Source organism: Hylobates moloch, unplaced genomic scaffold, assembly GCF_009828535.3.
Source record: "Hylobates moloch isolate HMO894 unplaced genomic scaffold, HMol_V3 SCAFFOLD_4, whole genome shotgun sequence".
NCBI lineage: Eukaryota > Metazoa > Chordata > Mammalia > Primates > Hylobatidae > Hylobates > Hylobates moloch.
This window is the reverse complement of record NW_026652279.1, coordinates 82,656,781-82,682,534: the sequence shown is the minus strand read 5'-3', so window position 1 is coordinate 82,682,534 and position 25,754 is coordinate 82,656,781. Positions and strand designations below refer to the sequence as shown.

The 25,754-nt window shown below is 34.5% G+C and overlaps 1 protein-coding gene across 1 annotated transcript; it reads left to right on the top strand.

Moving 5' to 3' along the window:
- The first annotated feature begins 5,185 nt into the window (after positions 1 to 5,185).
- UFM1 (ubiquitin fold modifier 1) lies at positions 5,186 to 22,344 on the top strand. The gene is made up of 6 exons (XM_032150421.2): positions 5,186 to 5,463; positions 5,541 to 5,597; positions 9,781 to 9,838; positions 13,663 to 13,702; positions 14,867 to 14,899; positions 16,281 to 22,344. Coding segments are annotated over exons 1-6 (258 nt in total). The 5' UTR covers positions 5,186 to 5,461; the 3' UTR covers positions 16,349 to 22,344.
- Positions 22,345 to 25,754: the final 3,410 nt, after the last annotated feature.

The window sequence follows — 25,754 nt, the reverse complement described above, 5'->3', positions numbered from 1 at the left end:
TAAAATAAGAAGCTAAGAATATAATGTTATTCTCTTTAAATTACATGTTTTACCCTGATGTGACTACTAAGTTCAGTTTGCAAAAAATTTAAGTGAAAATTTTTCGGTAAGTGTAGAAATGACTTTTTTTTAGTCAGTAACCATTTTATATTATCATTTGGAGGCAACATGCTTCAGTTTAAAGTATATTTTCCACTCCTCTATTTTTTAACTCTATATTTATATCAATTATGTCACCATTCTTTTCATCTCATTTTTATAAGCATAATTTATTTTATTTTTAAAATAAACTGTTTTCTTTTCTAAATAACATGTTTATTCACATTTGCTTTATTTGTTTTTTTAATTAACTGCCATTTTTATTTTCTTATGTCAGTGTAATTCTATATCTTAAACATCCTTAATCATTATTTGACTTTATTAAGAATAGAACTTTAAAAGAGAGAAGGTTTCACAGACTCACTACGTGGATTTATATGCCATTTACTTCTGTAGCAGAGAATTTAATGTCTGCTACAAAATATTTTACTTATAAAATAACTCTTGCATAGGTAGATGGGAAAATAAATCCATAAATTAAGACTCTAAGAACTTTAGACAGAAATGAGAACTTCCACCACCATCCTCATCCCCAAACTAGCACACGTCCTCAATGCACAAGTTGCCATTCTTCAGGGGATTAATTACAGGACACTTCTGAAGTGAGAACTATTTTTGCCAAAGTTTTGCCAAAGTTCACTTACAAATCACAAATGTTTTTATTCTTCCTATACCAGTGAAGAATATAGCAAAAACTAATGGAAAAAACCTGACTGCATATAGTTTCAAATTATACCTTATAGAAAGCATGGGAATATCCCTGAGCCCATCTCACCAATAAAGATAGAATAACTTCCCTGTGGTAGTTTTATTCATAATTGCCTAAACTTGGAAGCAGCAAAGATGTACCTTAGTGCGTAAATGGGTCAATAAATTGTGGTTCATCTAGACAATTGCCTGTTATTCAGCACTTAAATAAGTGATCAAGCCATGAAAAAACATGCAGGAGCCTAAATGCATATTACCGAGTGAAAGACGCCAATATGAAAAGACTACATGCTATATGATTCTACAACATTCTGGAAAAGGCATAACTAAAGAGACAGTAAAAAGATCAGTGGTTGTCAGGGGCTAAGCAGGAGGGAGGGTGAATAGGTGGAGCACAGAATTTTTAGGGCAGTGGACTATTCTGCATGATACTATAACGGTAGACACATGTCAATATATGTTTGTTTAAACCCATAGAATGTACAACACCAAGAGTTAACCCTAATGTGAACCACGGGCTCTGGGTGATAATGATGTGTCAATGTGGGCTCATCATCTGTAATAAACACACCACTCTGCTGGAGGACGTTGAAAATGTGAGAGGCTATGAATATATAGGGGTAGGGAGTATCTTTATCTGCTTAATTTTGCTGTGAACCTAAAACTGCTCTAAAAAATAAAGTCTATTAAAAAATACTCTGGGCTGGAGAAAGGAGGAGAAGAAAATGATAGACATTGTAAGGTCTCCCCAAAAGATGGCCCTATTCTTTCATCCCTAGGGAAACAGCCTCTAGGGTATTTCAGAATCAGAGAAAAGATGCCCAGTTCTTGCTCCCATTGAAGCCCAGGAAGACAACAAGGTTCCCTCCATTCTAGGGAGAAAAGCATGTTATCTTTAGTCAAAGATGTCTGAGCCCTTCTGGGTTCCCTGTAGCCACAGGGTGATACAAGAGGGCACTTTTCTTACATCCCTCAGAGACAACGAACAGTCCTAAAGTCATCTTGCCAGCACACAAAAAGGAGTGATATCACCAGACAAAAATGAGACGTCATGTGTCTCAGATGTTTGGAGTGGATACAAATATCACTGAGAATATGGAGAGATAATGACAAAGGACCAGATGTCACAGTCCTCTGAAGCCTGTATTCTACATAAAACTGCAAGAAGTCATGTGGGGAGAAACTATGAATGGATCTAAAAATCTCAACTTCAATAAGAAAACCTTGAGTTAATAGAGGAAAGTAAAATTAGAATATTAATATTTACCTCATTTAGCTGGTGGAAGGATAAAAATGTGTAAATGTGGAAAAAAATACTCGTGGTTGAAATGGATTTGTCAGAGGCTACTTTAGTTTTTCTAAAAGTAATGTTTCCATTAAATGAAGAATTCACACAACATTTAGAGAGACAATTTAATTATACCAGACTGTTAAATTCCTGTTTTTCACAGTTCAAAATGCCATTTCGTAATAAAGGTATTTTACAAATTCTGTGGTTAAAATATTCCAAGTTTTGTGATTAAGCCTCAAACTTAGAAACATTATAGTCAATGAGCTTCGTAGAAAAGTCATTTCTTTTTCTCATTGAATTTTATAAAATATTTGGGAAAAATATGTAACTGTAACAATCAAATTGAGCACATTTAGAGCTATAGTCTTCTGTAAGGGCTTGCCCGGACTTGGCAGGCTGCAGTCTCACCTGGGTTTCATTGTTCTTTTTGACTCAAAGGAACGTAAACATTCTCTAACCTTCTAGTACTTACCTTGAAAAATAACACAGCATTTATATATTTCCAAGTACTTCTGTAACCAAATCCACTCTCTCCTCTTTGTATAAGGCTTTCTGTCACTAAATTACAACTTATAGCCAAGGCATCAAAGTTTAAAGGCTATATTTTGTCATTGATTTGTACAAAGTGGTTAATACTAGCAAAAAATAAATCTTGATGAATTTTGAGTCATTATTATTATCATTGCTTCAATGATATCAATGCCTTTTAGTGGATTTTAAGGGGAGAAAAGGCAATAGAAAAAAATGAACAAATTAAACTACTATTAAAATATCTGTCAATTATTAATTGATCAGTCTATAATTTGTTCCCTGTAATATAAAGTATTTGGGATAGAATATCTTAAGATTTATTCAGGTGCAGATGTTTCAAGATTATATGACTATCAGATAGTTCTAGTCATAATCGTAAATACAATCAAATTATGGTGAAAATGAAAGAATTTTTTTTTGGCATCCGGAGGAATATAAAAAATAAAGTTGGCTATAAAAATAACTAGTCAGAAGAATTTCTATGACTATGGAAGCAAATCTTTTTAGTCCTTATGTAAATTTAATTTCCTTCTGGCTTTCTTCTAATAATGGGAAATTTATATGCACTTGCAAATAGAATATTGGTATGCTTCATTGACATTTAATGAGGTCTAATATGGTCACACTGTGCACTTCTACAATCATTTCTGCCTCTACATGATACTAATTGGATCTTTTCCAAAACGCATTAGGCCATTTATGCTGTTTGTTGTCTTAAAATGTTCCATTGCCAATTATCTCCAAAAATTTGCTCCAGAGAAGGTCCTTGTTTTGCTGTAAAATTTTCCAATTGCAAATCCCTTCACAAAGTTAAAAAAAATTGACTATAAATAAATCCATTTATAATTTCTGTCTTGTCCTAAGCAAAATAAAACTCAGGAGGCTCTAGAAATCATGCTGTGACTCTGAGGAGACAAACACATGAGAAGCAGAGTTGGGGATTGAGGTGAAAAAGAATTCTAAATATTTAGAAACAGCTGCTTTTTAATATCTCAAGAGATGTTATTTTGATATATTATACAAATGTATTTTGTGAAGCAGCAGAACCCGAGTACTAAAGTCACACTGCCTGGGACTGAATTCTGTTTTCACCACTTTTTATACATACAATAAAAGCTTTCTGATTAAAACACATTTTTCTCTTTAGGATTTTGCCACGTTTTGATTCATGAGCAGAAACCAAACTATAAATAGCAGGATGCAAATTTTGTTTCAACATATATAATATGTAGTCTTATAAATATAGACTGTAAATATGTACACTAATCTCTTTCATTATTATTTGGCTAGCTGACAATAGGTAGACACAATCACAGTTTTATCCTTATTATTATTCTCACAAGTTTTAGTCACACCCACTAATTGAATAGTTTCAGCTATTAAGGCTGTAACTGTTGATCCCTGTATCTGTCAATCAGCATTTGGCTTCATCTACATATATGGTGAGGCCATCATTTTAAAAAGTGAGGATAGCTGTCATGAGAATGTTGGAGTCTTATTTTCCTACACTCAGAACCAGAACTCTCTCCACTGGGAAATGTCACCACAGAAGATCAGTTGGTTGCAAAGCTATTGTAAAGATGAATTGGGTCTCCATTATCCCCTACTACAGTTCCTTCCTGGTTCCTCTCTTAAATATCTCTTCTTAAGAATCTGACGCATATTCTAAAGATCAACTAGATTGCCCCATTATTTTAATTCCTACCTGCTTCCTCCTTTGTCTATTCATGCCAATATTTTAAAAGGGCATTTCAGTCATTGTGAGACAGATGCATATTTTCCAGACACAGAGGTTTAGATCTGTAATAAAGTTCAGGGGACAATTTTCTTCCGTCATCACTACACAGGATGTTAGATCCTAGAGAGTTGACGCCTACCTGCCTTTCTCACCTTGGATTCCCCAGAGTTTAGCTTAGTGCGGGGCAAATAGAAAGGGTTCAAAGTTGGTTGTTAAATTGAATAAATGTGGTCAATAATTAGCAACTTAGCGCACTGGTTTAATTAGACCATATAACAAATTACTGAAATCTCCTGTTCATACATGTGTCTTCCCAAATAGACGCCACGTTCCTCAAACGTAGAAATCTCATTTTTTCTCACCAACCCCAGGGGGAGTCTTGGCATAGATAATTCGTTCTTGATAGCTCTCTTACTTACTGAAATTCAATAGCTATAAATCAGTATCGGAAAGTAAAGCGTGAGGGAGAAACTATGAGAAATGTAAAGGATATAACAGGATTGGTTTGCTGGAAAGACGTAAGAAAACTAATGATAAAGCAGTGTTACAATTCCTGCTTCTGGAGCACCAATTAAGCTTTTCTGCGCTGCGGTTGCCTTAGCAACTTTGGAGCGCGTCCGTCCCAGCCCCGCCCCAGCCCCGCCCCCAGCCTCGCTCTAGCCCCGCCCCAGCCTGGCCTCGAGCTCCGCCCCAAGTCCGTCTCGCTCTTCATCCGACTACCCCATACCCTTACTTCCGCCCCAACCTGCCAGCGGGGACCTAGGGTCCTACATTCTATGCCCACGCTTATTCTGCCTGACTAAAAATATGGTAGCAAATTACCAAAGTTAGAAAGATATTTTATAAATATAATCCATACTTTTTTCTTAGATAGATAAACGCAAAAGCACAAGATATTTGTAATTTAAAAGAGCTACCTAGCATGAGCTCTTAGGGCCAATCTTCAGGCAGTACGTTGGATAGCAACAACTTCGGAGGTCCCCAGTTTGCAGAGGGAGACGTGGAAGTGAGTGGAGCCGGGCGGCCCCCAGTACAGTAGAGGAAGTCGTGCTACCCCGCGGAGTTTTGTGTTCTAGATTCATTCCGTCACCACCATGTAAGTGTTTGCTTACCGACTGCTTTAATTCCTGGTCCAGCTGCCCGACCCTGACTCTCTCCCGCTCCTTTCCTCAGGTCGAAGGTTTCCTTTAAGATCACGCTGACGTCGGACCCACGGCTGCCGTACAAAGTGTAAGTAGCTCGGCCGAGATGGGCCTTTTGGGGCCAGACTAGACGGGGCTGGGTTGGGGGTGATCCGAGCCTTTCCAACAACTACCCCGCGCGGTCTTCATCTCTTCACTGTCTCTACTTTCCTGGCTCGCGCCCTTCCAGGAGCCTCTCCCACCGGAGCCTGCGAGGAGAGGTGCGTACTCGCTAAGTGTCAGCTTGGCAGCTTGGCCCCGTCACGAGGATGTGGGTGTGATTCTGATTAGTGACCTCCCCTCGGAATTCATTTGGTGGGCAGGTGGGGCGAGAGGACAGGTGGACCAGGTTCTGGTAATTTGCTGGGATTCTTAAACAGCCCCCATCTCCTGGATATTAGAAAAGCATTTCACCGCTTTAGCCAGCTGTTTGAGGAAGTTAAGGAAGACATTCCATCCTGATAGTCAAGACTTTGAAATTACTTGAACATTTGTTATTCCGCGGCTTCTGAGTTTTGTTGTGTGTGAGTAACTCAGCAATCGGGCATCACAAAGCAATGAGACTCAGATCATACCCTTCCTATGTTGGGATTTAATAGAGTATTTAGTAGGAATGGGAAATGCAGAAATAGGGGATAGTTTATCCATGTGGGGCCTTTACTTATCCTTCGCAGTTGAATGATAGATTTTAAGTAAACACTCTTGAGGTTATTGCAGTTGGAAGTAGCATGAAATGTAGCAAAGAACAGGATTACAATAGACATTTTTGCATAATTATTAGTACCGTGGCCTACCTAGCTGACTGATGAATTTCAGTGACTTACCAATCCATGATTCGTACAACCTCTCAGCCTTTTCCTCCCTTGATCTTTTCATCTCCAAAATATCCTTGTTACACTTTATCTCAGGCGTTCATGGTTGCAGCCTAGAACCTTAAGATTCCAATAATTGCTCCATCTATGAGATGTCGTTTACAGGCACTCTTATGGATAAATACATTCTCTCCTACCTGATTTACCGTAATTTCTTGTCTACAACGTTTCATTTAATCCATTAATCACAGTGATTTTTTTATCTATAGCTATCCCCACTTCTATTCCTTACCTTACTCCTTATATAGTTAAGAGTCCCTTGGTGCATCTTTAAATCATTCTCCTGCAAACACCCTCAACTCTCGTGGTCCTGTCTCTCCTCCCAGCATATTTTGGTTAGTGAAACACCAACTCTGAAACCAGCTGTTTGTATTATCTGTACATAGCTGACTGCCCCTGGAGAAAATAACAGACTGGAGGTTTTACGTTAAATTCATGACAACAATTAATAGTACCTAGTACTTAATACATTCTTCAAGTCTTTGCTCATTTTCCTCCTTATTCTCAGAAAAGATTGTTTAAAAATTTCCAACTTTCCACAGCTGCTCTCTCCCTTGCTCTCAAGCCATCAGAGGGAAATTCTATCATCTTTCCACCAGTATAAACCTACCACTACATTGATAAATCCGTTAATTTCCCATCCTGTTAGAATGGAAAAAATGATTTCACTCCTATGAAAAACCACTTGAGCTCTGGTTCCCATCTATTTCAGTCTTGTCAAGGTTAGAGTAGATGAAGTCCAGTGCCCCCTCTCTCCTCATTATTGGTTTTTCCCTCTATACTGGATTATTCTCATCAATATGCAGATGTATTCTAGAAAGAGAGCGTGAGAAGGAAGGAAGAAAACGATAGAGTAGGACAGTAACATTAAGAGCCTGGAACATTGTACCAGTTGGGTTAATACGTGGTGACTGAATGAATTTAGTAGGTACAACTGTTCTTTAGTATGTATGTGTGTGTGTAGTTGTGTGTGTATGTATATAAGGATGTGTGTGTGTAAAATTCACATAACGTGTAAATATGTGTACAAGGGTCTCTGTGCTATATTTTCAAAGTACGTGGTAACTAGTACTTGGGTACTTGACAAGCTTGCCCTTTTAATCTTTGCTTCCTTTACACATGTTCTTTTCTGTGCTTAGAATGTAGTCTCATTACCACAACATATTTTATAATAATAAAAATCTCACCTCTATGATAATTTTTTTTTTTTTGGTTTTCTTTGTTTTTTTTCTGAAACAAAGGCTCACTCTGTTGCCCAGGTTGGAGTGCAGTGGCGTGATCTTGGCTCACTGCAACTTCAGCCTCCCCAGTTCTTCTCCTTCCTCCGCCTCTCAAGTAGCTGGGACCACAGGCGCGTGCCACCACGCCCGGCTAATTTTTTGTATTTTTAGTAGAGATGGGGTGTCACGGTGTTAGCCAGGATGGTTTCCATCTCCTGACCTCGTGATCTGCCCACCTTGCCCTTCCAAAGTTCTGGGATTATAGACGTGAGCCACCGCTTCTGGCCGAAGATTTTTCTAATTGTCCACAGAGTTAATCCCGCCCTTCTTGAGTTACCTGTGGACTTAGTCTTTATAATAATTCTTACCAATTTATGTTATTATTCTGTTTATATATTTATTTGAAAAACAAATGATGCCAGTAATTTACTTTAAAAATTCTCATTAATGTAAATTTATTCAAAACACTAGGATAATTTAAGTACCGATTTTATGAAATGACTGGCAAATACAACTTTAAATCTAGATAAGATTTGTGGAGTCACTGTAACTCTCATTTTCTCTAATTTTCTGCCAGTTAGAACTTGCATTAAAAGATGTTTTCATTCTTGATTTGTTTTTATTGGCTTGTCTGTGGACACTCACCAACTTATTCTACAGATAGAAATTTATTTGAATGAGCATCAGTATGACATCTAGGTATATTGTAAGGACATTTCCAAGTCTCCAGTTTAAAAGTGAATTGAACACTAAGGGTTTAAAAGTTCTCCAATTGATGCAGAGTTTTAGGAAAATGAATCTCAGATTCTTAACTACATATATACTGCAAAAATACTTCGTAAAATACTGTTGCCTAGTTTGTAAACTATGACATTGCCAATTCATTAGTTTTTAAACAAATGGCTATCTTTTATATGTTTTTATTTTTTGCACCCCCCCAAAAACATTAGTAAAGAAAGGGTAAAAATGATACCCATTTTCATCCTTTAATAGTATTTTGGAGTTGTGGAATGAGGGCAGCCAAGAAATCTATTCACGTTTCTATTACTGAAAACTGGTACCATATGCTGTTCCTGTTATAACGATTCTTATAGTCAGAGATCTGTAGACTGAGTGAGGAGCCTGGCATATACATGAGAATAATGGTAGCTGGTATTGAGACACTGGTACATGAGAATAATGGTAGCTGGTATTAATACAATAATATGGTGGTGACAAATAGAGAAGTTTCAGTGAGAAATGTTAGCTTGTCAGTCTCCTCTGCTTTGAAAGATTGTTTTCTGTTTTCACTCATTGTAATTTATGTTACCTTAGGAATCTTATTTTTTAAAAGAAGTTTTAAAAACCTCTTACTGTGTCTTTTCGTATTTTCTTAAGGTATAAAGTAAATTTCTGTTTTGACTTTTTTTATTGGAAAATTCATACAGATTGACCCTGGGACTAAGTCATTAAGAAAAAAAAATCTATTTATTCATAATCTTTAAAATACTTGCCATTATACGAGTCAGTTAACAAAATCACTCATCCCTTTCCAAAATGTTATTTCACATTTTACTTAGCCCATTTTAAATGATGGTAGAAAAATCACTTCATTATTGGCATTTTTCCATAATAAACTTCATGCATTTTCATTAATTTGGTCTACCAACTTTGAACATGATTATTAAGAGTACACAGAAGTTTAATCAAAAGCTTTATGATCCAGTGATGCTTCCCAAATAGCCTTCTACTTATAATGAAAATGATAACACTACTGGGTCAAGTGCATAGATAGTTAGATGGGAGGTAAAGTGAACTGAAGACCAAGGAGAGCTTCACCTTTTTGAAATCCGTCTCTAGAAACAAACAGCAGTTCATGTGCTAGACTTACGTGTATCAAAGTGTTAGAAATATATAAATCTACACCTGTGGAGGTTAATTCTCAAGTGGAGCTCAGGCACCGTCCCAGCTCGAAGGCCATTTGCTGTTTGGGTTGTTGTTATTATTATTATTATTTTGAGTTAAAGAATGTAGTATGCAATCAAAATCACTAACTTTGAAACTGAAAAGACAGCTTTGTCCAGATCGGCTACAGTAGCAGAAATAAGGACTTTTTTAGAAAATGCTGACTTTAAAAGAAACTGTTTTAAAATTCTTGCAGACTCAGTGTTCCTGAAAGTACACCTTTCACAGCAGTCTTAAAGTTTGCAGCAGAAGAAGTAAGTACAGAAGTTGGAACAACCTTTATGGAATGCGGTTTGGCAATATGCTTCAAACGTCTTTAAGAGTTGTATGCACTTTGACCCATCATTTCCATGTGGCTTCATTACTAGGTTTATGTTATCAAAAAGTAGGATGATAGTTAAGACTTACTTTCAGATATAAGAAGCACGAGTTAAACAAATTGACATATCTGATTAATGCAACCATTGAAAATTATAAGAATTTAATGAATTTTATGAGAATTTTAATGAAATTTAAAAGGTACTGATTTTTAAATGTTTTCAAAATGCAACATTACATCACATTATATTCTGTATACTCATATTTTACTAGTCTTGATTCCAAAATTACAATTTCTTAAAATCTTTATCATAGTTTTCAAATTTTCTATATGAGCATGTCATTACACTGCCATTTACTGTCAGTAAAATTTGTTTTGAAAAGTTTCTAGTTTTTTAAAACATGTTTGAGTTTTCTGTTTTATAAGAAATTTTTTTCATCCAAAATTATTAGAAATATCTATAATGCATCTTTTTGGACATGACACTTGGAAAAGTAGCTTGATCTGGTAGAAATGGCACCCAAATGTGACTTGGGAGACTTAGGGTTCCTGTTATAGGTGCATCATCAGTTAGCTCTATGACACGATGCAAATCCTTCTTTTTTATTCTGCAAAGTGGAAGTAGTTAATACCTGTCCTTCCTCTCTGATCAAGTGATTTTGAGTAAAAATATTATTTCCTGAAATTTTCTGTTGAAGTTAAAAGTGCTAAACAGGTACGTTGCAACCCAAATCAAAACGTTTTGGTTTAGAGTCTTTGGAATAGTTTATAGTCACAGAAAAATAATTTTCATAACTACATTAATAAAAAAATAGCTTAACACAGAATCCTGCCCTCTACTTAACTGATTTTTGGGAAGTCAGCCAATCCATCAGTGCTCAAAGCTCCTTGTATTGTCAGAAATCACTAACATCATTTGTCACTCATTCAGAATTAAACTGCCAACTAGTAGCATTTGTTTTGTGTCAATGTTGATATATTCTTCATGCAGAAAGAATAAGTAAAATGAGATGGGACACAAATCTGAATATAGCATTGTCATTATTTTTTGCTCCACAGATTACTTGCAAGAAATACTCCTAGTCTGGGGCATAATAGAGTCCACAAATTCCAGATTTAAGAAGTAGATCTATACAAGCTCTAATTAATATTTATTATGTTTTGTAGTTACTTCATTGTGTGTCCTTTATAATGCAAAGGCATTTTTGTGATCTTGGTTTTCTAATAAAAGTAGAAGAAAATCTTAACATACAGTAGTGAATAAACTAAGAAACACCAGACAACACAACCATATATATTGATTAAGATAGTTTATAAGTAAAGCTTACAGTAGAGTAAGCTACAGAAAAGAAAATATTAAGAAAACCATAAGAGAAAGTATATTTACTGTTCATTAAGTGGAAAGGGATCACTATTATGAATCATAGGTGTTACATATTTAGAAAGGATATGACTTTCAGATCGTTGTGAGAGGGGCTTTCACGAGATGACACCGTAGAATCATTCAGTGAGAACAAAAGTTGACTCAAGAAAGCAAGAGTTTGGATTTAAATCCCTGGAAAATTGCCTTAGTAAGCAATAATAAAATTTCCCAGCATATGACTGGGGTAAGTAATGAATTGTTGAGACCTGCAAAGAGCCCTAAATTATAAGAATTATGGGGGAACTGAGGAGGAAAATAAATGAAAACAGAAGACCATAAAAGAATACTTTGCATTCAGTAGAAAACCTGTCAGTACTGTAGGACAAAAAGGAATAGATTCTACATTTTATATCACCAGTGATGCCGCCTCATGGTTTAAACATTTCTTCCACATTCTGCCTAAAGGAAACACTGTGTCAGCAATTGCTTTTGGTTTTTAAAATTATAGGTTGCTACTACATGGATGTGACTAAGAAAATACATAGCTTATCTTAAAATGGGCATGATATAAAAGACTCAATCAGTAGGGTAACTAAAAACTTTGTAGGACTCTAGCTTTGGAAATCTGAGAGGCCTATAGTTCATTTGAGTGTTTGATAAGATTCTTACTGAGATTACAGCCTGTGCAAAATATTTGTGATGCATTTTTAAGTTTACTTAAGTACACTTTGAAATTCTTTAAAAATTTTAAAATCTTTAAAAGGACACAAGAGTGTACGACATTGAGATTAAAATGTGTTTATTATTAATTTGTACATAATACTATAATAATTGTTCTCAGGTATGCTTAAGGCCTTATTTTAAAAGTTGATTCTTCAATTTCTAATTTAAAATAAGATTTTAGTTTTTCTCAACTGTGTATATGTAATGATTATAAATGCCTAGAGTAGTGTTTCCCAGACAACAACAACCACACACAAATTAGTACCACCAAAAAAAAAAAAAAAAAAAAGGTTCATGAGGAACAGGGATTACTGGTCAAAAAATATGAGAAACACTTCATTTCTGTTAGGAGTATATTAAAGGCTTTTGAGAAGACCGCTAGTTAAATGTGTTTTCCAAACTTCATCATAAAACTCAACTATAATATCTATAATCTTAGTCCATAGCACAAACATGCTTAATAAGTATTTGTTGGATAAATGCATAAACTATGAAGACATAAACGCACTTTGGCAACTGCTGGTCTCTTTAAGAGATGGAATCTACCTTTTAGCTACCAATAAATTCCATATCACATTTCATTGATTGAAAAAACACATCTTTTTAAACATCTCTGAAATAGATCAGGGGAGGCTTGCCATCACTGTTGGCCAAATGGCATTCACATAATTGTCTAGGTAACGTCATCTACACTTAATTATTGTTTCCTAATGACATAATTGGACTATTGCAGTCCTTGAGCTTTAAATCAGCAAATCATTACAGAAGAATGTAAGGAATACAAGCCTTGGTTGTTACCTGGAAATCTCATGTGGGCACCTCCCATTAAACACAGAGAGCATCTGTTCAGATCTTGCAATTTCTATGGAAAAATTTTAGGAATAATCTCAGTTTATTTTGCATATACTTTTTGCTATTCAAGAGAATTATAAATGGCAAAATTGAAGGGTAAGTCCTAAAGAGTAAACATTGATCTGGGCATAAATTGACAGTGGTTTTTCATTTTTGTAATGCATAAAATAAGGTACACTTTTATAATTAATGGTGTTCTAAATACAATCGAAAGCACTGTTTATAGTACGGGGTTTTTTTTACAGATAAAGCATGTGATATAGTCCAGCTGACCCTAGAGTAACGTGAGAGTTAGGGGCTCCAACCCCCTGTGCAGTTGAAAATCTGCATAAAACCTTTTTTATTTCTCAAAAACTTTACTAATAGCCTACTGTTGACTAGAAGCCTTACTGATAACACAAACATTAATATGTATTTTGTTATGTGTATTATATACTGTATTCTTACAGTAAAGTTAAAAGAAAATATTAAGAAAATCATAAGAGAAAGTATATTTACTATTCATTAAGTGGAAGTGGACCATGGGAAAGGTCTTAATCCTTCTTTTGTGTTGAATATACTGAGGAGAAGGAAGAGGAAGGGTTGGTCTTGCTGTCTCCGGAGTAGCGGAGGCAGAAGAAAATCTGCATATGTCATTCAAGGGTCAGCTGTACTTTCCTTGATGGTTTCACTTATTCTAAAAGATTAATCCTACTTTAGAATTATAGAATTGGTATTTGTACCCCATTCTTGCTAATTATCTTATAGTTTTGTGTGTTTGTGTGTGTGTGTGTATATATATATATATATATATTTTTTTTTTTTTTTTTCCTTCTATTTAGTTTAAAGTTCCTGCTGCAACAAGTGCAATTATTACCAATGGTAAGAATTCACTATAAATTTATGTATTACCTCAAATTTATAGAAATGGTGTAAAAGGAACCAAATTAATTAAAATTAAATACAAAAAGCCCCAAGTATATGTATATCAACATAAATGATATACTTAATGGTAAACACTAAGTCAGGGTTATTGTTCATAATTAGCTCCTTTCATATAGCTTTTGATACAGTATAGCACTTTATAATGTCTTTTATCCTTACCAGTTCATGCCAGATTATAACTGAAAATTTTATTTAGCAAGTTATTTTTTTTTTATTAAGTAAAGTTGTTTGGTAAATGCTTTAGAATATACAAAGTTAAGCAGGAATGAATCTTTGCTATACCTTTCCTGATAGAAAATTTTTTCTTGTAGGCTTGCAATAATGATGATTTTATTCCATTTTAGGTATATAATTAAAAATCTTAATATCTTGGAACACCAGTAGTCGATGATGGAATTAGTCTTGTGAGAAAATAGTGAAATAATAAGATGAGGAGTAAAGATTGCAGGGAGGGCTTAACTGTGTTTCAGGTATACAATGCAATATTGATGAGTGCTGATGAGTTGCCCAAGTGCAGTTTGGATAGAATAACAGGAGATAGGCTTAATGTGTGTGATGTAACTTAGATAAGATAGAATTTCTCACTCTAAAATATTCTGCATTCTGTCACATTGAAGTGTTTCTCTTTTGGAAAAAAGCTGGCTTACTACCTGGAAAGTTTTAGGTCATAACTTAGTAACATGTGTTGAACTAAATGACTTTGTGAGCTCTCCCAGCCTTAAGATATTATGACCTAGAACAATACGAAGATGATTCATGGGATACCTAAGAGGCTTTTTAGTTTTTTGGAAGAAAGGACAAACATTATTTTTAATTCTATGTGGCAAAATGGAATTAATAACCTATATTCCATAGAACTTACCAAGATCATTGCATTGACAGACGTTTTTGTCTAACCTAGCAGTGTGTATGAATGCAGAATAATAGTAGATTTCAACAGATAATTTACCTGAAAGATTGTCCCTCGTGTTCTTGGATTTAAATTGTTTGGCTTGTGTCTGTATACACAGCAGCACTATTTTGGCAAATCTCTTTTCTTGCTACTATTTAACCATTTTAGCTTTAGAAATAATGTATGTGATTTTACAACTTATTTTCTAGATGGAATAGGAATAAATCCTGCACAGACTGCTGGTGAGTATCTATTTGAAAACTCATAGAGGAGTGGGTGGGGTTATATATGTCAATTGACACTGAATATTTAAGCTATTCTAATTATACTTGACAGTATTTTAACATAATGGAGCTGTTTTTTAGGGATTATATACCAGTCTTTACCTGTGTATCTGAGTAATAAGTTGTTTCATTGTGTATATCGATTGTAAATGTTTTTGGCTACAAGTAACAGAAAACGTAATAGTGGCTTAAGCATTGAGAGTATTTATTATAGATAACGAAAAGTCTGTAGATAAGATTGCTTTCTAATTGGAGTAAGGATTTTTTGACCTACCTCTTAAGGTAGTTGTGAGATAGTGAATGTAAAGTGCTTAATAGCTTGGATTATTTATAGAAAGCATTCATTAAGTGCTATTTTTTTTTTTAATATAGTCATTTACATTTCAAGGGGCTGAGTCTACACTCAGATCTTCAAACTGTTAAATTTATACAGGTGATATATTGGTGTCCTAACCAGGAGACAGCAAGTAGTCTCATCCTTTATAAAAAGAAGTCTAAAACTTTTTTAAAATTAATTTTATATTTTTTAAATGTAATCTCTTAGGCTTATAACCTAAAGTTTTAAAATTAGGTATGCTTTAATGTAACCTCATTCTAGAGCAGTAGTTATTTTTAAATTATATTCTAAAGTGTTTCTTTATTGTAACAAAATTATGTTGTTTTCATAGGCCTTGGGGTTGAAATTCAGCCATAAAGAAAATGAAGAGTGATTTAAAATTGCAAATTTTTGTTACTTCAGTAGTTGTTAATATATAATTTTATTAAAAAGGTTTATTGAAAATCGTGAGGCACTTTATTGTATGGATGACTTTAAACTTAGTAGAGAAAGGTTTCTTTTTTTCTTATTCGAGAAACTTTCAGTATTTTACAGTAGTTTGAATTACTGCTAACTCTAACATACTGCTTGTTATATTATCTTTAAAAATTGAACGTGCATATCCTTGATATGAAGAAAATCTCATCAGGCAATTGACCCCAAATATGTCAGGGTATCTAAATTTTTGTCACTTGTAGTAATTTACATTTTTTTTCCTGTCCTTAGATATATTATTGTGTATTGAAGGAAGTATTCATGATTAAATTATTCACATTGTTACTTGCTGAAAGTATTCGTCAGCGTTTTCATGGCTGGTGTTATTTTAAATTTTAAGTGTGTGTTGGATTGTGAAGATAGAATAGGAACAAGACTTAAAAAGCATGGAATTGGGGTCTCATGATGCTTGAGGTTTTGTATCTATTTTACTATTTACTAAATCATTTATTATATTTAATAATTGTCAGAATATTAAGATAACTTGATTTTTAGATACCTAACTTTATGTTTTGTTTGTTTGTATAGGAAATGTTTTTCTAAAACATGGTTCAGAACTGCGGATTATTCCTAGAGATCGTGTTGGAAGTTGTTAATATCTGCTACTTGGAACAGACGATTGCCTTTCAGAATAAATATTGGTATTTTTTGTTGTTGTAAAATTGAAATCAGGCATTTAACATACTATGAAAACACCAGGAGTCAATGAATAATGAAAGGTGACTCATCTGTCCCTTTTTGTTGTCCATACTCTTCCTATGAAGAGGGAGTGCGTATGAATTAAGGCTACTACTGTCACAGAAGATCATAGTCTTTGATGCTACCTCACAACACAAACAGGTAGTTCACTGGGGCAAATGAATTAGCCAACTGTTAACTGGAAGCTTTTGATAATTTTTTTTTTTAGAACAATTTGGAACATTAAAATTTACTGAATCGTATATATTCGTCTGAGTTAAAAATATAAAAAGAATTATGGACCCTGGATGGCAATTTGCTTGATAGCATCTGATTTGCAGACTCATAATTTGATTTTTAATTAAATATATAGGTTATGATGAAGTGAATAGACCTATCAGTGAACGGTTAACTATATTAAATTTTTATCATTTACTTTTTTTAAGATTCAGACCTCAGTTATATAAATTTCAGTTTAATATCAACCAAAAAATTAAAATTTTAATCTAACCCTTATGTGTATATGATATCCCATACCAGCTTTTAATGGTGGACCTATAGAATCCAGTACTTTTAATGGTGGGAATTTACAATACAGTAGAAGCATCCTTTGCTGAGTTATACATTCCTTTATCAGTCTCTTTTGATACAACATTTAAAACAAGTAGCTTCAAGAAACCATTGGTGTTTTGAGGATATTTCTAAATAGCATTAAGGAAGACAGTATTATTGCACAGATCTGAAGATAAAAAAAAAAGCTCAAGGAAATACAGATCGGAAGTGCTGATGAGTTATATTTATTGAAAACCCAACTTTTAAGGAAGTGCTAAGACCAGTCACCCATGTGAATAAGAAGCCGGGAAAGGAAAGATGGGGAAGCCGAGATCACCAGCCTTCTGTTAAGGAGGAAAGCAACAGAGGAAAACAGTGAAGGGGAACAGAAAGGGGTAGCAAAGTGTTACAGAAAAGCTGACTGGATAGACAGAACTACAGAAGGTGTATGTTGGGGAGAACCGAAAGGGAAAACAAAATACTTGACATAGTCTTAAGTAGAAGAAGTCAATTAGAGAAAACAAAGTATCTACTGGCCTTGTCAACATACAGACTTCAAAATACCCCTTATGAGAATCCAAAGAATGGTGTGTGTAAGGGAAGATTTTATTTGCCCTTCCAGAAGAAATCAGTATCTATGCAAATCTTGAAAGACGAAATCAAAGCTCATTATGATTCAGAATCAGTGCTTGACCTCCTGTATTCTGTATGGTGAACTCTGGAAGCAGGGATTGTCTGGCTCTTTTTAGAGCTGGAAATGTAGTGGCTTTCATTAAATACTTGCTGTAAAGTCTTTCTAAGACCAATTATTATCTTAGCATGTTTCAGTATCTTCTCTATCATAGGCCCTAAGTTCATTGGGGGGGGGGGAAATAAGAAAATTCAACAGAATCAGCATTTGAAGTGTGCCATCGGTAGTTGTTTATGAAATTACCAGATATTCATAAATGTGACAGATGAACAGCAGGATTATGAATTATCAAAGGAAAAAATATTTGCTGAGGTGAAAAAATCTGATGTTTGAGGAAGTTTTTATTTTTGTTTGTTTTTTTGTTTTTGTTTTTGAGGCAGACTCACTCTGTCGCCAAGCTTCTCCTGCCTCAGCCCCCCGAGTAGCTGGGACTACAGGCATGCACCACCACGCCCAGCTAATTTTTGTATTTTTAGCAGAGACAGGGAGGAAGTTTTTATAAACAAAATCTGATGTTCAGAGGCCCCGTTTCTTATAATAAATGTTGAGTCTTAGTTAAGCAGGAATTTATGAACACCCATTTCCTGACTTTTTGCTTTAATTTAGATTTTTCTCCACTCTGTTTCTAGCACAAAAATTTGCCTGCTATGTTACAAAAATAAATTTTTGTTGTCCTGTGCCATAAAGTGATACATTTAATATTTTTATTCTTTGGTTTTGAACATTGTAAGTTCATAAAAACATTTTATTAAACAACTAGACATTTTGTTATTAAATAAATGTGATCTGTAATTTCTTTGTGCAGAATGAAGTATTTAGTTTACATGTGTTATTGGTTTATAATTAATATCTAATGAAAATACATTTTGTTATATCGTAAACCATATTGTCTATTCTTATTCTTAGAGCTCGCAATCAGCACACCTTTTGAGTCAGTATATAATACATGTAGTAAAGAAAAAAAGGGCAAAGATGATTAATGACCATAAGTCACAGAAATTAGTTTATAGTCATCTGCCACAGACATAGTAGTGATGTTTCGTCCAACAACAGACCGCATATATGACCGTGGTCCCCTGCTTTATCTATGTTTAGATACACAAGTACTTACCATCATTTTACTGTTGTTTACGGTATTAGGTACAGTAACATGTTCTACAGGTGTGTAGCCTAGGAGCAATAGGACATACCAAATAGCCTGTTTGTAGTAGATGACATCATCTAGGTTTGTATAAGTACATTCTGATGTTCACATAGTGACAAAATTGCCTAAGGAAGCATTTCTCAGAATTTGTTCCTGTGATTCAGTGATACATAACAGTACTTCCAAATGCCTGTCCATTTTACAGATGGAAAAAAAAAAAAGTTGAGAAGAAAATGGGGTTATTGTAACTGGCTAGGTTGGTAGGTTCCAAACCTGGGTGATAACAGAGTCACCTAGGAAATTAAAGATACAGGTTTTTGGAAACCACCCCTTGAATTCTGATTTATTACGTCTGTAATAATATAGAAGAACCTCTGTAAACAGGAGTCCTGGTGATTTCTTCTGCCGTGCAGGTGGTTTGAGAATTAACGAGAAGGCCACCTTTTCACTTTGTAGAAGAACAGAATGAGGTCTAGGGTCAAAGTAAGTAGAATATGTTCTGGAATCTTGGACAGTGCACTTTCCAATGCTTGGTAAGTAGCCTGAGGTAAAGGTGCTAGCTAACAGTCTCACTCACTGCACAACCTTTAAAGTTTTTCAAGTCAAACATTCTTTAGATATGTTTTTCTTAGAACTAGCTGTTCAAAGGAAACGTTAGTGGGAAGAAAATGCAATCCTATTTAATTCCTCTAGTCCAATATTAAGATATTAAAACTACCATGTTTTTTACTCGAGGACCTTGAAGTGTTCGTGAATTGGAAGCATTGTTATACTTTAATGGAGTGATTCTAAGTTAACTGATAGTGTTCCTGAGGCCATTTATAAAACCACACAAAAAATAATGATTTATATGTGTAATTCATCCAAAAGAAATCTGTTGAACATCTACTGTCTGTCAAATATTTTGACAGATAATTTCACTTTTATTATCTCATTCTTTATAACAATTCCAGGTTATTTTCCCCTTTTATGGAAGAAGAAAGAGCCTTAAGTTGAGATTTAAAATTTAAACCCATGATTTGACCCAAACTCTGCATACTATGCAGAGAAATTTTTAGTATATATTTTCTGTGATATACTAGATGTGTATTGAATCACAGATTAAAAATAAGAAAATATGTAAGGCTTAAATTCCATGTCAGAGTACTGACTGTGTGTAATGATAATGAATGGCCTTACTTTTTATAATACATGGTGTATATATGGTATAAATATGATAAAATTCTAGGATATTAATTATAAACCAACCAGTAGTGGGAGTAGGGACTATGCCGCCATATTCATTAGCCTATCAGACATTGTGTTTTTTCCTTTTAGTGTATTTTGCAAGTGAAGCTGCAAGATTAGTCTCCTAATAGCCTACTTTTTCTACTAGATTGCTGCCCATAAACTTCTAATACAGAAATTCTGGAAGTGCCCTCTATTGGTTAGTGCTGGAGATGGGTAAATCATTACTCAAACTAGGCTATTAAACCATTAATTGAAATAAATACTCTTGAAAAGTTCAATCTATCCAATCTATTAACCATATCCTTCAAATTGACTAAGGTTCTCTTAGGGTCAAATCTGTTACTCCTGATTTTCCTTTCTTGATGTATCAAGCCAATCAGAAAATTCTCTTGATGCTGTTAACAATATCTCAGCCATCCCCACTGTAACAAAAGCCCTCATCTTCTCATTTATACTAAGAGCCTCTAGTCTCTTCATTTCTTCTTTCACACTGTTGCTGTAATGAGTTTTTTTATGCCGTATTTCATTAGTCAAAATCCTACTGAATAAAAAATTTACACTGTCTATGACATATGAGGCCCTTCATGAAGGGTTTCACTCTGTGTTAGAGTCATCTGTTACTACTACTCTCTTCCTTACAGTTTCCTTCCCTAATTTACACCGCAGCTACACTGAACCACAAATAATGTTTAGTTATCTGTGATGTGCCATGTTGTTATGCTTTCCTTTCTTTACTTACCGCATTTGTCTGCCTGGAAAACCTAGGATTTATTCTTTAAGATCGAAAGCCATTGAGCCTTTCCTCCCTCCTCCAAAGCAGTAGGTATTAACGGTCTAAGCAATTTTACATTTTGTATGTTCCTCCATTCTAGCAATTACTAAATACAGAATTACTTGTCTCTAAAATATAAATTTTATAAAAGTCTAAGACCATGACTGAAACTAGGTTTCCAAATTGCTTTGCCCATAAACAAAAAGTACTTTATAATTGAAAAACTACATAAAAGAATATTTTGAAAATTGGAACTGTGTCTCATACATAAAGTAACTGCTTTTCACCAGATTATTTGGTTAACCGGTATACCCATGTTCCCCACTGTTTCTTGTAGCAGAAATTTACTTAAATGAACTACTTTTTTTAATTGCAAAACATTCTCTTATTTTTAAACAAACATTATTAGCTATATGCTGCATATTGTTAAATACTGGAGATGAAACATGATTAACATCCATCCATTTCTTGGACTTCCCAAAATTTATACATTTCAAAAACACCAAAATTACCTGGTCTAGTAATCATGGACATGAAGATGTGTAAGGAATCCTTTTTTATATGCTGGGCACAGTGTGAGGCACTTTACAGACCTTGTCTATTAATCCTTAATCCCTTCACAAATGCCAGTGTTAATTTCTTCACTTTACTATTCAGGAAGCTGAGACTTCAGTTAATATGTTTAAAGTTACAATGAGATTGACTCCTAGGTCTGTATGATTAATATAAAGTCCACAATGTGAATCATATATTTATCATCAATTTGCCTAGAATTGTATTGAAATACTTTATCAAAATAAAATGGGCACATCTGGAATGAGCCTCATTGCTATTTAATATTTCTGTGATCTCACTTTGCTTGAAAAATTTAACATTCAGCAATCCACATAAACACTGCACTTATAGACTCCTTTTTAGTAAATATACACATTTATAGCAACAAAGAGAATGGTGAACATTTTAAAAGTAGATGTATGGTCCTATTATCTGCTTTGCTACATAGAGGATGTTGTAATTTTGTTACTAGATGCAAAACACTGGCTAAGGTTGGCAGACAAATTCAGAGAGCGAGTTTTTGGCATAAATCTCATTTTTTGGCAAAACTTGTTAGCAATGTAAAAGCTGTTCTTGAGAGCATATTGTGATGATACATCATGTCAATATTTGTTTGGCTGAGTAACACTTGGATTTAATAAATTAATTCTTAAATGCACAATTTACAACTGATGAGCTGTTTTAGAAATAAACTAATTTTTGTTGTCAGTGCCACAAACATTTTGACAAGTCTCTAGTGGAGATACTAGCTTCTCTGATTTTTTAGATAAACGGATGGATGGATTAGGACTTTCTGAATTATCTGTAGGTGTGCACATTACGTAGGAATGAAACATAAGAGACAATGAATGAGTAATTAAATGAGTCACGTAGGGAAATTAACCAAAAGGACTGTAGAGAGGTCACATTGTGCTTGTGGGGAACTATATCCTTGAGTAAGGAAATACCTTATTTGTTTCTCAAAGCAATAAAAAATGAAGGCTTCAGGGAGCTGTAGTCACTATGACAGATCTGGTGTATTGCTGTCAATTCCATATGCATGCTAAGTTTAATCTAGAACTTTCATAATCCTGCTGTATGGGTTGGAGTAGAGAGCAAAAGAAGTGACAGACTCCCTTCAATAGAAATTGCTAAGGGCTTAATTGTAGTTGCTTCCCAACATGGAAATAATTATGTTCCAAATATTCTTATTTAATTTTTAAATTAAGCCAGTACCTTGTTACCTATGAAAAGGTAATACCTGTATTCATAGAACTTTGCATTTGGGAAGATATTTTCTAAAGTGTAATCCATCTCCCTATTATTTCCTAGTAAGATTATATTTTTGAAACCATTAAAAAAATAGTATTTCACAGGAACTTCAATAAAATGAACCAGATTCTAAGGATGCCATCCTCTTGCTGTAAACAAATAAATAAATGTAAAATTCCAATCTATTATTCCTTCTATACTTTCTAGAGTTGACCCTTAAATAATGTGAAAGTTCAAGGCCTTGACCCTTTGCACAGTCAAAAATCTGCATACAACTTTTGACTCTCCAAAAATTTTACTAATAGCCTACTGTTGACCAGAAGCCTTAGCAATAACATAAATAATTGATTAACACATATTTTGTAGGTTATATACTGTATCTTTAAAATAAGCTACAGAAAAGAAAATTTTAAGGAAGAGAAAATACAGTATTCATTAAGTGGACGTGCATCATCATAAAGGTCTTCATCCTTTTCATGCTGAGTAGTCTGAAGAAGAAGAGGACGGGTTAGCAGAGGCGGAAGAAAATCCATGTATAAATGGACCCATGTGGTTCAAACCTGTTTTGTTCAAGGGTCAACTGTACATTTTACCTTCATTATATACCTTCTATCTCCACCCACACTATCACCAAAAAACATGGCTTTGTTCTGAAAAGCTGGGAGGCCCCTAAAGATTTTCCTAAAATGTAATTTCTTTGCTCCATTTTGAAGCATTCTTTGCAATTGGTCAAATCAGCATTTAGCTTTGCTGCCTCACCTTGTCCTCAGTCTACCTAGACAGACCTTGCATCTCTTTCCTTTTTGAGTGTGAGATTTTTTTTAACCCTAACTAATGCTTTTGCTAATTTCAAACAGTCCCAAACATCATCTCCTATTTTACTTGACTATACTATTTAATAGTGAGTTTACACTGACCCTTCCAAACATAGGGATTGAAGAGTATCCTAGAATAGAAAAGAATGTTTTCCATATTGTCAAATGCAACAGGACCTGAATAAACCTATAATTAGTAGATCCTTCCTCTAGATACAATTATAGTTCTGGAGCACTTGCCAGAATTTGATGTGCCAATGAAATATATAGGGCGATGTTCCAAGGGAAATTAACATCATCACCATTTTAAAATATTTTATATCTTGGGTTAAAATGAGTTATAATTAATTTTTGAGGGTTATATAGTTAGTGCCAAATGAATGTGTCAGATAATGAGTGCTATAGCAATGGATGACTGTTACAGTGCTGTTATAGATGACTTCACAGTAGGGGGGGTGATTTTAGCAGGAACATGAAGGGAAGGCATATGGGAAGACATTTATGAATTTAGTAAGCATGAATTTAATCAGTAAGCACTTTATCCACTACTCTTACTGATACCTAGACAAAGTGCGTGGAGCTGATAGCATAACAGGGGAGAAAGACAGTAAATTATTAAGTAAATATGTCAAGTGCTATTTTTTTAAGTCAAAGCACAGCATTTTGGTTAAGGTGATAAGGAATAAGTGCTGTTTTGGATAAGATGATAAGGAATACCATTATGTAATTGTGTGAAAGAACAGTACTCCAGATAGTAGGAAGAGAAAAGGTAAGATGCCTTATAGAAAAACTTCAGTTGGCCCATGCACGTATGAGGAGGCTTCAAAAAGCTTGTGGAAAAAAAAAAAGGAATTAAAAGATTTTTTAAAAGTAAATTCTATTACTTAATAGAATCTGTCAAGTTCAAGACACGTTTGTGAGTGATGAGACCAGCCATTTAGTTTATCTCTGAAGAACTGAGTGTCCTGGAAACGTAGCCATGTCAATGTCTTTTTTATTGGTTGAAGAAAAAACAAATGAGTGCCCTTTAAAGATTTTTTAAGATTAGGAAACAAAAAGAAGGACTTAATCAGGACTGTTTCTGATTGGGTGAATCACAAGGTGAATGCCTAGTGATTTCCCACCCGAACTCTAGCAAAATTTCCCTTGTTTGACAAGAGTCAGCAGCAGCCAGATTTCGTCTTTTTGCTCAGTCTTGCTTTGGCTATGTGGGCTCTTTTTTGGTTCCATATGAATTTTAGGATTGTTTTTTCTAGTTCTGTGAAGAATGATGGTGGTATTTTGATGGGAATTGCATTGAATTTGTAGATTGCTTTTGGCAGTATGGTCATTTTCACAATATTGTTTCTACCCATCCATGAGCATGGGGTGTGTTTCCCATTTGTTTGTGTTGTCTATGATTTCTTCCAGCACTGTTTTGTAGTTTTCCTTGTAGAGGTCTTTCACCCTCTTGGTTAGGTATATTCCTAAATTTTTCCTTTATATATTTTTTCAGCTATCATAAAAGGGGTTGAGTTCTTGATTTGACTCTCAGCTTGGTCCCTGTTAGTGTATAGGAGAGCTACTGGTTTGTACATTGATTTTGTATCCGGAAACTTTTGCTGAATTCTTTTATCAGTTCTAAGAGCTTTTTGGAGAAGTCTTTAGGGTTTTCTAGGTTTACAATCATATTATCAGCAAACAGTGACAGTTTGACTTCCTCTTTACCAATCTGGATGCCGTTTATTTCTTTCTCTTGTCTTACTTCTCTGAGTGGGACTTCCAGTACTATGTTGAAGAGAACTGGTGAGAATGGGCATCCTTGTCTTATTCCACTTCTCAGAGGGAATGCTTTCAACTTTTCCCCATTCTGTATTATGTTGGCTGTGGGTTTGTCATAGACGGCTTTTATTACATTGAAGTATGTCCCTTGTATAATGATTTTGCTGAGAATTTTAATTATAAAGGGAAGCTGGATTTTGTCAAATGCTTTCTCTGCATCTATTGAGATGATCATGTGATTTTTGTTTTTAATTATGTTTATGTATTGTATCAAATTTATTGAGTTGTGTATGTTAAACCATCCCTGCATCCCTGGTATGAAACCCACTTGATCATGGTGGATTATCTTTTTGATATGTTGTTGGATCCAGTTAGCTAGTATTTTGTTAAGCATTTTTGCATCTATGTTCATCAGGGATATTGGTCTGTAGTTTTTCATTCGTTTGGTTGGTTGGTTGGTTATGTCCTATCCTAGTTTTATTATTAGGGTGATACTAGCTTCACAGAATGATTTAGGGAGGATTCCCTCTTTCCCAATCTTGTGAAATAGTGT

Excerpts from the sequence above, each read along its gene's own strand:
- UFM1 (XM_032150421.2), top strand. Across the intron at positions 5,598-9,780 it reads CCACGGCTGCCGTACAAAGT|ACTCAGTGTTCCTGAAAGTA; the intron begins GTAAGTAGCTCG and ends AAATTCTTGCAG. Across the intron at positions 14,900-16,280 it reads AAATCCTGCACAGACTGCTG|GAAATGTTTTTCTAAAACAT; the intron begins GTGAGTATCTAT and ends TTGTTTGTATAG.